This window comes from Protopterus annectens, chromosome 17.part0, assembly GCF_019279795.1.
Source record: "Protopterus annectens isolate FY-2018-M chromosome 17.part0, PAN1.0, whole genome shotgun sequence".
Taxonomy (NCBI): Eukaryota; Metazoa; Chordata; order Ceratodontiformes; family Protopteridae; genus Protopterus; species Protopterus annectens.
This window is the reverse complement of record NC_056751.1, coordinates 630,092,533-630,105,098: the sequence shown is the minus strand read 5'-3', so window position 1 is coordinate 630,105,098 and position 12,566 is coordinate 630,092,533. Positions and strand designations below refer to the sequence as shown.

Below are 12,566 nucleotides of genomic sequence, written 5' to 3'. Positions count from 1 at the left end.
ATGTTAAAGTACCAACAGTTTCTGTTATCACAGTTGAAAAGCAAAATGTCACAGCCTGAACAACCATTTGCAGGATTTGTTACATAGTGCAGAACAAGTGGGTAATACCTTGCAATGTGGTTTTGATGCTTTAGAGGCCTCATGTAGAGCTGCTATTACAGGATCAGTCATACGTAGACATGCTTGGCTCAAAGAGCAAACCTTACCAGATCATGTCAAAGCTAAATTACTAGATGCTCCTCTGCAAAAAGATGTATTGTTTGGTGTTAAAGCTGAGGAGGTATTAAAGAAAATGGAGGAAAAGGCAAAATCAATGCAAACAGTGAAAGATTTCCTACAGGTACAACCTCCACGTTTCAGTAGAAATTGGCCTTTAAAAAATTGGTCCTTTCCAGCCACGGACAGACCCCAAAGAGGTAGATATAGGCGCCCAAGGGGTAGAGGGCAATCTCAAGGATCGTTTAGAGGCAGACAATTGCAAGCACCTACTCAAAGAGGTGGTGAGGATAGTTCACAGCCATTCAGAAAGCAGAACCAATGACTTTCCCCTTTGCATGCCAAGCAAGGCTCAAATGGCAGCACCTTTAGGCGGAAAACTGGCATTATTTTCGAAAAATTGGCATATTGTCACCAAAGACAAATGGATCCTAGACATTATAGACAGAGGCTACAGATTCCACTTTCACACTCTTCCAAAAATGAGAGGCATGCCAAACCTGCCACACAATCAAAGGGCAGAGGCACAAAAACAAATTTCAGATCTCATGGACATGAAAGCTATTCAAGAGGTACCTGCACAAGAACAGGGTCAAGGTTTTTATTCCAGACTATTCCTGGTACCAAGGAAGGGCAAAGATTGGAGACCTATTTTGGACCTATCCATCCTAAACACATTTTTACTCGTGCCAAAATTCAAGATGCTCACATTGCAGCAGCTTCTTCCCATGCTGGGCATGGAGTCTTGGCTGGTAACATTGGACCTCAAGGAGGCATACCTGCATGTCCCAATCAGACAAGATTGCAGAAGATACCTCAGATTTCTTGCAGGTTCAACACATTATCAATTCTCTGCATTGCCCTTTGGCTTATCTCCTGCGCCCAGAGTGTTCACGAAATGCCTGGCATCAGTAATTGCCTACTGCAGACTTCAAGGGATACAAATATACTCATATTTGGACGACTGCCTGATCCAAGCAGACAGCAAGCACATACTTCTGAAACATCTGGCGTTTGTAATAATGTTGTTGAATTCTCTGGGATACACAGTCAACCAAAAGAAATCAAGGCTAATAGCCTCTCAAACAATAATTTTCCTGGGTGCCAGCTTGGATACCAACACCCAGATGGCCTACCTCACGCCAGAGAAACAAGGGCAACTAACTCAATACTTCAGAAAACTGTCAACTTTCACCAGGCTGACTGCAAGGAAAATCCTGCAGGCTCTGGGATTCATGGCATCTTGCATCCTACTAATCCCATGTGCAAAGCTGCATATGAGGAAACTTCAATGGTACCTAAAAAACCTATGGTCTCAACACAGCCACAGTTTGGAAACAATAATACCACTGATTCCATGTCTTCAAAAGGAATTTCTGTGGTGGGCTCAAGCATGCCAATGAAACACAGGTCTCCCATTCTGCAAGCCACAAGCAAATCAAGTCATCACAACAGACGCCTCGGACTACGCCTGGGGGGTGCACATGACAGATCGGTGCATTCAGGGCATATGGTCCCAAAAAGAAAAGCACCTACACATCAATCAAAAGGAAATGCTAGCAGTAATAAATGCTATTATAGCTTTCAAAGTCCTACTGCATCCAGGCCAGCTATTGATAAGGGCAGACAACACCACAGTAATGTGGTACATAAACAGGGAGGAACCCATTCATACCCCCTATGCAGGCTAGCCATGTCTTTTTGGAACATGGATCTGGAATTACAAATCGAACTTCAAGCACAGTACCTGCCAGGCAAGGAAAACACACTGGCAGACAACCTAAGCAGAAATATGACAGACCCACACGAATGGAAGTTGCATCCTCAAGTTTTTACAAAGATAATTCAAGCATGGGGAAGGCCAGACATAGATCTCTTTGCCTCCCACAGAAATCACCAACTGGCAAAATTCTGCTCAAGGACCTTTCATCCACAGGCCTGGAAAGTGGACGCACTCTCTTTCAGTTGGACAACAATGACAGTTTATGCCTTTCCACCTCTTCCTCTGCTGCCCAAAGTTCTATTAAAAACCAGAGCAGACAGACCAAAGATGATTCTCATTGCTCCAGACTGGCCAAGACACCACTAGTACCCACTCCTGAGGAGCCTGACGCATTCCCCACCATGGATCCTGCCTCTAATGCCTCTTCCACTGACTCAGCACAACTTCAAAACTCTTCACAGTCAGCTGAAAACACTCAATCTAGCCGCATGGAAGATTCCTTAAAATCACAACAGACCGTACTCTCCAAGGAGATGCAGGACGTCATCTTGGAGGCCAGAAGACCTTCTACTAGAAAAGCCTACTCCACAAAATGGAAACGTTTTTGTGCCTGGAATGAGAAAAAGGGCCAGAATCCTGGAATACTGAATTTATCGCAAATATTACAGTACCTAGCTGAGTTGCTAAGTAGTGGACTTTCATTCTCTTCCATCAAAATCCATGCCTCAGCCATTTCTGCAGAATACAACACTGATCCTCCTTTATTCTCTCACTTCCTCAGAGGGGCTAAGAATATAAAACCCCCAAGGAAACAACCAGTACCTGCTTGGGACCTCAATTTCATTCTAGAAAAACTGACCTTGCCTCCTTTTGAGCCAACTGCTTCAACAGAACTGCAACATTTGTCCTGAAAAACAGCCTTCCTGCTGGCTATCACCTCAGCTCGCAGGGTTTCGGAACTACAAGCCCTCATGGCTGTGCAGCCTTTCATCATTTTCCATCAGGACAGAGTTTCCTTACGGACCAATCCTTCCTTTATGCCAAAGGTAGTATCCAGGGTAGCCTTGAATCAGGCCATTCACTTACCTACCTTTTACCCTAATCCTCAAAACAAAGGGGAGAGACTACTACATTCCTTGGACATTCACAGGCAGCTGCGTTATTATTTGGACAGAACAAAGCCTTTCAGAAAATCAGAGCAACTCTTTGTGTCCTATGCTACAGGAGCTCAAGGGAAGCCTATTTCCAAACAGACAATCTCAAAATGGATAGCCCACTGCATACGTTTTTGTTACTCTTTTCATAATAAATCTGTACCTGCAGGCATCAGATCTCACTCCACAAGGGCCGTAGCTACCTCTTCAGCTTTCCTCAGGGGGGTTCCTACCAAAGATATTTTGGTAGCTGCCACTTGGAGTTCTGTACATATTTTCTCCGAGCACGATCACCTACCATTATACTCCAAATCTAGAGCAGGCTTTGCCACTGCAGTCTTGCAGGGCATCCTAGCTCCTCCGAGTTCCACCTAGTGCCTACCATCCCTTTTTTAGCTTTGGGATTCTACCCTTCTGTTATGACTGCAGCTGTATGCACGATGAAAATAGTACAGTTTTGTACCTACCATAAATGTAGATGTTAGAGTGCTAATACAGCTGCAGTCCAGGTTTCCCTCCCTCCTTCCCCTCTTGGGACAGGCCTGATGGCTAACACCTCCTCATGCAACCTGATTGGGGTATTCTTTTATGGTGTATTTGCTTGCAACTACTGTTTTTTGATTATATTGCATTTCATTATTACATAAATTTATGTATTGCCTTCCTTCTGGGGGCACCTGACATCTGGGGCAAGAAAAACTGAATGGCGTCGGCTGGTTCTTTTATACCCCTGTCGCACTGACGTCAGGGAAGAGGCGACGACAGCCGATGCTAGACCTAGACTTTGGAATTCGGTCGACCGAGGACCCGCCTGACGGCAGGAAAACCCATCTGTTATGACTGCAGCTGTATTAGCACTCGAACATCTACATTTATAGTAGGTACAAAACTGTACTTTATGTTGCTTGTGCCTAGGTTTTGCATTAATAATACATTTTGAACTGAATCTTTTAAAGCACTCCATCACAGACATTAGCTTGCCCCCTCCCCATACTGTACTTCCTAACAGCAGTCTCCCTTTGCAAGCTGTTTCAACTATTTGAAAGCCCTGCTGTTTTTCTAGTAATACTAATCCCTTTCTCCTATAAATTGTGGTCTTTCTAAATCCCACATACTCTGCAAGTGTGTTTTATTTCAGAAGAAAGGTATGTGAATCATGCAAGTCCAAAGTACTTACTGTTTTTCCTAATTGTTTCAGGACGTTAGCTGCCCCCCCCCCATTGTGTACTTAACGCAGCATATAAAGACAGACTACAGTTGGAACTATTTGTATGCTCTGCTGTTTTCCTACTTCTACTAAACCTTTTCTCTCATAAATTCTTGTCTTCCTAATTTCCACAGAACTCCTTGGTAAAATTGGTTTATTTTATTTCAGTAAGAAAGGTATGCAAAACAAGCAAGTCAGAGTACCTACTGCCTTTTCTTATTGTTTCTATAGACTTACATATCTGTGAAATCAGGGCCAGCCCTTTTCATTATACTGTTGGTTATCCACCACTTTTTCCTGGTCTATTCTGTCCTCCCCCACAAGACATATTACAGCTTAACCTAGCTTTCTTAAGCTACAAGAGCCAGTGTCCTGGTACTACTTTAACATTAAGTTTAGTACCCAGTCGTGTCTTAGTCACTTCCTTATTTGAAATCTTACCGCTGTTCCTTGCTGGGCTCCACAGTTAACCAACTTTGCCTTACAATTATTGTAGTGTCTGCGCTTTTCTCCACGCTTGCTAAGTAGCCTACAGCGTTTTTTTCTTTGTCCCTTAATTCCCTTACCCACCAAGCTATATTTTATATATTTTGCCACTAGGTGACATTGCTCAACCACTTTATCACTTGTATCATTTTTCTGTTCTCTCCCAAGCAATCCCCCACTCTCATAGCATACTTACTCCACTGGCCTGCTTTGACTTGTGCATTGTTTTATTACTTTTCTCCCCCTGCACTCCCCAGCCTAGACTCACCTCTGCTGTTCCTGTATTTCCCCTAAGCTCCCACGTTTCAGCTACAGCTGGCTGATTGGTTTCCGCCAGCCACCATCTCTCCAGCTCTTCCCACTCCATTCGCCCTACGGCCTCTCTATTCAACTTCTTCACCAACTCCATAGCAGAACTGACCAAGACCTTCCCTAACAATAACCCTTCCCCTCAGCCTGTCCAATCTTCCTCATCCCTTACACCACCCTCTGCCACCAGTCCTCCTCTAATATTTGAACTTAAACCTATCTCAACCTCCCACATAAAAAATTACTCTCTCAATTAAAACCATGCTCCAATGCCACTGACAATATCCCATCTTCCTTCATAAAAATAGCCGCAGATGGTATCGCTCTCCCCATTAGCATCTTGATCAGTAGATCCTTGCAGGAATCTTATGTGCCCAAATTATGGTGTGCTGCCTTTATTCTACCTCTCCATAAAGGAGGCAAAAACAATAGCATTTCTAACTACCACCCCATAGCTATCCTCTCACCAATCTCAAAACTTCTGGAAAAATGCATCCACCTTCAGCGTATTGCCATTCCTAGCCAATCACTAACTAATCACTCCAACCCAACACTGCTTCCGACCTGGCCAAAGTACTGTCACTGCCCTTCTCTCCTTCTTAGACGCAATAAATTTTGCCCGTGACTCTGGAAAAATAGTATCAACAGTTCTACTAGATCTGTCCAAGGCATTCAATACCATCTCCCACACCCATCTCTTGAACCATCTTTCTAACCTTAATCTCTCCCAGAATACCTTATCCTGGTTCTCAAGCTACATCTCTGACAGGCTTCAAGCTGTGAAATGGGGGAAAGGCACCTCAGCCTACCTTCCTACCCCCAACTGGGGGGTACCCCAGGGATCCATACTCGGTCCAATACTATTCAACATATTTATTAATGATTTCCACAAAACCATACCCAACACCAAAATTGTACATTATGCAGACGATTCAACTTTAGTCTTGCTGCGCCTCTAACCTCTCAGAACTTAAAACAGTGACCCAAACTGCTTTCTCCACCACTGAAAACTGGATGCTCCAAAACCACCTCTCGCTAAATGCCAATAAATCCATAATACTATTATTCTCTCCCTCAAAAGCTTCCCTTCTTGATAAAAATTCATTCCAAATTATTAGCCAAAACAACTCTACTATAGAGGTTGTTCCTTTCGCTAAACTACTTGGGGTTACTATTGATGAACACCTAAAATTCAACACTCACATCCAGCAAAACATTAAGAAAACCCGTATAAAACTTGGTATGCTATACAGCAACATCCACTTTCCCCTTCCACCAGACAAACCCTCACCACTACCTATCTACTACCCTCACTAATGTATGGTGCTCCTCTTCTGACAAACTTATCTGCCTCTTTCTCCTCCAAATTGGAAGTCTGTTATAATAAGATTTCTAAATTTGCAACCAAAGCCAAATTCTCCTCCATCATTGTACTGCCCTTCATTTGTTAAATTGGCTTGAACTCTCCAACCATCTAGACCATCTCCAAATTATTGCAGCCCACAGACTAATTTTTCAACCTACTAAGTGCCCAGCACTAGCAAACATCCTACAACCTTACACCTCTCAGAGAACTCTTAAGATCTACTCACCAAAACCTAATCACCGTCCACAAACCCAGTCTTGCTGCTGGTCCGCTTCTATCCTTTTCCTTAGCAAAAAAATGGAATTCTCTTCCTTCCTGTCTAAGGACTTGTGAAAACTTTAAAAACTTTAAAACTCAGCTACATTCTTAACCTTTCCTCTAACAGGAAATGCAACTGCACTCTCCCCACCTAGCCTAATAATCATTCCAGTCCTTAAACTCCAGACCAACTCTGAGTACAAATTAACATAATATATATGTACATGTTGTAAATAATATATTATACCATGACCCCCCCCCCAAAACGTGCACGCTGATTGGCCAGCGTGCCCATTGTAAATCGAGTTATACCAATGGGAAAAGGTCCGTCGCCCGGACTTTTTCCATTAGTATAAGTCTTTTTAAAACACTGTCTCGCTATGTTAAATGGGTTTAACATAGAGAGACAGCTTTAAAATAAGCAACGGAGATCTCCGTTGCTTATTTTAAAGCTGTCTCGCCATGTTAAACCCATTTAACATAGCGACAGTGTTTTGTACAACTGAGAAAGCAAGATCTCCGCTTTTTTGAGAATCGCTATGTTAAATGAGTTTAACATACGAGACAGTTTTAAAATAAGCAACGGACATCTCCGCTGCTTATTTTACTGTCTCGCTATGTTAAACTCATTTAACATAGCGAGACACTAAAAGCAACGGAGATCTTTTCTCCGTTTTTTTGCCTACAGCTCTGATGTACTGCGCAGGCGCCGCAGTACATCAGAACTCGCGCCAGGATGCCAGACATCTGCAGAAGGGCAGTAAACAGGCATTATACTATGCCATTATTTAAAAAAGTAACAGTTTCTTTTCTTAAATAATGTCATGACAGCAATAACTCACTTCTGGTGGTAATGCTATTACCCACGTTAGTTGTTTATCCGGTCCCTCGCCTCGGGACCAAACCACGCCAACCGTGGGTAAATTTAGCATTACCCACACCCAGGCGTGGGTTATTGCTATAATGACCCATCCCACCTTTTTTCTCTGTTTTCCTTCCAAGTTTTTATTCTTCCTCTCAATTAAGTTACCACTGCCATCCTAAATATTTAGATACTATGTAACCAAAGAATTTATTCCTGTTCTCTAGCATGAAATGAAATTGTAATTGTGTCTTCTTTAGTATGATTGTATATGTAACTAAACTATGTAATGCGGAGCTTTTCTCTCCAGGCCTCCACTGAAAATGGGCTCCCTGAGCCCAGTGGATCTCCCCGGTCATCAAACTGGAAATAAATAAATAAATAAAGCTTTAATGTTTCTTAAAAGATGATGTCATGCCTTTTTGCTTCATGATGTCTGTCTGAGGAATCCTCTTGTTTGTTTTGACTGGTCCTTTCTATTTACTTTATCTTTTAGGTCACCTCCTCCACCCACCCCTTTGCACACACTGTAAGGTAAGAAGAGAGCTGACTGGAGAAGCCTGGTTAACCCTAATTTAATACCAGGTTGATTACCTGCTGACACCCCTACAGTGTCCAGTTAGTAGCATCCCTGCACTACCTCTTTACTGATGCCAATAAAAAGAACCTTTCAGTTCACTGTAGTACTGTTGTCTATTGCATCTGGACTTTATAGATGTGGAAGGTGCATAGGGATTACCTGATTCTTACAGGTTTGTCTTTACTGTAGATGCTTACATTTTATGTAGCAGAGCTTTGTACTTGTACATTCTTGAACACCCCATTTGGCAATTTTTGGAACTTGCTGAAATATAAAAAAAATTCACTTTGGTGTTAACACATACTGAAAATGTTATGGTTTTACTTACCACTGAGCACTTGGCATTTATACATTTGAAAAGGATTTAAATAATGTTTTAATAAACTTGCTTTAACAGCTTGTTACCTGCTCAGGTGCCTTTAAGGAGGGTTCTTTGAGAATCATTCGAAATGGGATTGGGATTCATGAACATGCCAGCATTGACCTACCTGGAATCAAAGGTAAATTCATTGTTTTGGTGGAACTTTCTTTGCTTCTGTTGATGAAGCATTAGGTGTTAGATTTGTCTGTGCTCGTGGAATTGATTTGTGAATTATGTTGAAAGCTTGTATTCTGCATGTTTATAGTGATCTTTTATGCATCCAGGCAGTACTGTCTTTTGCATTGAGTGTCTGTTCTATTATTTTTTGTTTACTTGGACATTACTGTGTGTAAGAGTCAAGTATATGGTATCATTTCAGAATGGCAAAAAAGTGTCTAACTTGATGTTTTAACAGAACTCTGGGCTCCTCCTTATTTGTGGCTGTTTGTGTGCATGCCCACTGCTGCCTGGCATCTAATTTTGGTGGTTTGTTTTATGACCTTTTGCTTCCACCAACAACCTCGCTTATTTTGACTGAGCAGTCTGACACAACGGGAGCTGCTGAGTTGTTGCTAAGGGCATTGCATGTGCACACTCAGAGTCAGCAGCTGGTGGAGCATTTGTCATTCATTAGCTGTAGCAAAAGGGTGCGCCATGGAAAATCATTCCTAGCTGGCACAGCCAGAGAAGAAAAACTAAATTGTGTACATGTTTAGAGGGAGGTATAGGGGAGTGATGGGGCTTACATGTGCAACTGATAGAACAGATGTATAATTCCTGATTCAGATACACTGTCACTCTGTTGTTCATTCAGCTTATTGGCACATTTCTTGGCTTCAGGCAGTACTTGTTTGTGCATAAGTAATGTTGGCTTAAGAGTTCCACTGTTAATTATAATTTTCATTAAGTACGCCAAATGCTTCCAAAAGACAGTATAGCATCCAGCTTCATGTTTGCTGTAAGGCATGTTTTGCAGCTATGTCCTGAATTTTTTAATTTCTATTTATGATATTCTGTTTGATTATGATTTTTTATAGGTTGCATTGTCGTTAATTGTTATACAAGGTACGAATTGCCTTGTGAATGATCAGTTTTGATTTACTTCTACTTTAAAACTTTTGCTTAATAGCCTGACTTGGAACGTTTTAATTTTTGTTGAACTGACATCCTGCTGTTTTAGAGGCTTTGATTTTGCTCCCATTTAAGTTGCATCTTATTTTTAGTGTTTTGAGGAATTATAATTTTGACCTTATGGGGGCACCTTACCTATTAGGATTTCTAAGTTTTGCCCCTGTATAGATATAAAGCCAGGAGTTCCAAAAAGAAAAAAAAAACAGTAATTCACTGGTGAAGTTTGGTGGTTGCTCTTGAGACAGTAGTTAAAACCCAGCATCAGAGAAAGTAGCAAGTGTCATTTTTGAGAGTCCCTCTATAGTGATTGCAGTGCATGGTTAGTTCCATCTTGGCCTCTCTCTCTCTCTACCTTTTTAAGGGTTCCACACACACCTTGTAACCAGTGCAGGGCCTTCCTCTGTATATTACATTTGCTTGATGGCACAGTTAGAGCTTGTCATTGCATAGTTTGAGGACCATAAGTACAGTCCTTGGGAGAGTGAGAATTCAAGTGCAGTTACAGGGAAATGTTTACCAACCTCAGAATTGCTTTATCTCTGAAATTTTGCTCTTCTCAGTGATGCAGAGATCTGTGAGTTAGTATATGTAAGCTGTGTCTGTGTGTATGTTGGGGGGGGGGGTGCATTCCCTACAAAAATTGATTTTAGATGTAAAAATTGATTTTAGCTGCTGACTAGGGCTACTTTTTAACATGGTATCTCCAGGGGCTGAGATTACACTGCTGGTGGATTGAGAATTAGAGGTGGAGCAGAGTTGAACAACCTGCAGCATCACACACCCTGTTCTGCATGCAGTTTTTTTTTTGTATGCCTTTAGGGGACAGAGCTACTGATGACATGCACATCACTGCAAGCAGTGTCAGTTAACTCAGACCCCCTCCTGCCATATCCATCACACATCCTGTTCTGCATGCAGTTTGTTTTTTTTGGTATGCCTTTAGGGGACAGAGCTACTGATGTCATGCACATCACTGCAAGCAGTGCTAGTTAACTCAGGCCCCTCCTGCCATTTCTAAAATACTAATGATAGTCTGCGTCTCTTACAGTACTGTTCCCATCACCAGTGCCATTATCATGTCCTGTGCAGAAGCTCCTGCTAGAGATGGTGAGCATTAAAACAAAAAAAAAAGTGCTGCATTCCAAGCTACCCACACATACCCCAGCCCAAGCCACTAGTCAGACTGTAACCATCCTGGGTGTAGTCAGGGCTCCATTCCTCTATGCCACAGAGCTCGGTCAGCTTGCTTTCTTGTTGTACTGATTTAATTTCTTTTACCTCTGTTTGCAGTCTTGTATTTTCTTGTCCACTTCCATCCACTGTGCTTTCCACCTCTTCCACAGCATCATTTTGTCATAATTGCTAGCCTTACATTCATTTGTAGCAACAGTGTCCTGTTTCTTAATTCCATGTCCGTAGTTCGAAATACCTCATCCCTGGCCTACTATCTTTCAGGTTGCCTGTAGACCCTTAAGTCATTAACCCTGAGTACTGTCACATGGTGCCTCTGCAGTTACAGCTGAGCACTCACTGAGGTGCTAGGAATTTAGTGTTACACCTGAGTGTCTTCCACAAGCGCAAGTATCTTTATAGTTGTATTTTAGCTCAACTGTTAAAAAATAAGTTGAAAAAGTACCTGAACTTTGTCAGTTACCTTCTCAACTTGTATTTCAGAGTTGAGTTGCCATATGGTTATATTTGAAATTTTTGAGAAAATCTGTTAATTTTCTATACAAAGAGGGCAGGTTGTGTGAGTGAGGAGTGACAGCAAGTGATCCCATAGCAGCAGTTATTTTTTACTGTTAGCGTGTTTGTTTAAGGCTATAAAATGTATTTTAAAAACACTTATCTAAAAACACCTCAAACTGCAAGCAATTTCAAAAATATACAATGTTCTGTAGTCCTATCTCGCCTTCATTCTTACACTTGGGAGGTTTGGAGCTGAACCTCGGCTCCGACTCAGCAATTCTCTAGCTCAGTCTTCTGGTTGGCTCGTGGCAAGGAGGTATCCAATCATGCACCGCTGACATATCCCGATCTCATTTACTGCTCGTTGAGCTCAGACGTGCTTCTTATTGGCCGTGGCTAAGTGAAATTTTTTTCTGATTGTTACTTAGTTTATAGCTTTTAAAAAAAGTTGTATTCAGCTTACTTAGTATTGGTTTATAGTCAGGTGTCTAAGACCTTGTATGGCATTGTTTGCTCTGTTTCTGCTGTTTTTTATTGTCCGTTCTTCCGCAGGCCTGTTGTTGTGTATCCCTGCATCGCTATTGGTTTGTTTTTTGGGCTTTGCCTATTGGATTTTCTCTTTTCTAAGCTATTTTTCACCAAGGGCTAGGCCCATTTAAGTTAGAGGGCCTAGTCCTCGGTCTGTCGCTCATGTTCTTTCCTTCCCAGGGCTAGGCCCACTTAAGTTAGAGGACCTAGTCCTCTGTCTGTAGTATGTTTCTTCTTCTAGGGCTAGGCCCGTTTAAGTTAGAGTACCTAGTCCTCTGTCTAACTATCTGTTTCCTCAGGGCTAACCATTTTATTTAGAGGTAGATGTTCTTCATGTTTCACTGTTGCAGTCATTACATTTGGGTAATCTGCTGGCAGGTTGCCCTCAATCTGCCTGTATAACAAAGTCTTGGGTCCTGCATCGGTTGCTGTCTTCTCTTCCATGACGTCAGGTCAGCAGGGGTATAAAACATGCAGCTGACGCCATTTTATTCAGTCTTTCTTGCCACACCGTGCCCGAAGCAGAAGCAGTTTGCAAGTGCCGGTCGGCCGACTCCTGAAATTTTCGCATTCGAGTTTCAGAACCGAAGTCTTCAACTAAAGCTAAGTACCCCGTTGGGGAAACTTTTTCTTGTTTCTTACCGATGTCAGTAAAAGTTAATAATTGCATTACTTGTGGGAAGCAAATACCTCATA

General features: G+C 42.1%; 1 protein-coding gene across 1 annotated transcript in view; it reads left to right on the top strand.

Moving 5' to 3' along the window:
* DDB1 (damage specific DNA binding protein 1) overlaps positions 1-12,566 on the top strand; it is a 2,836,764-nt gene that overhangs the window by 596,040 nt on the left and 2,228,158 nt on the right. The window contains exon 10 of the mRNA XM_044059793.1: positions 8,559-8,661. Within this exon, the coding sequence (XP_043915728.1) occupies positions 8,559-8,661 (103 nt within the window). The remainder of the gene's footprint in view (positions 1-8,558; positions 8,662-12,566) is intronic.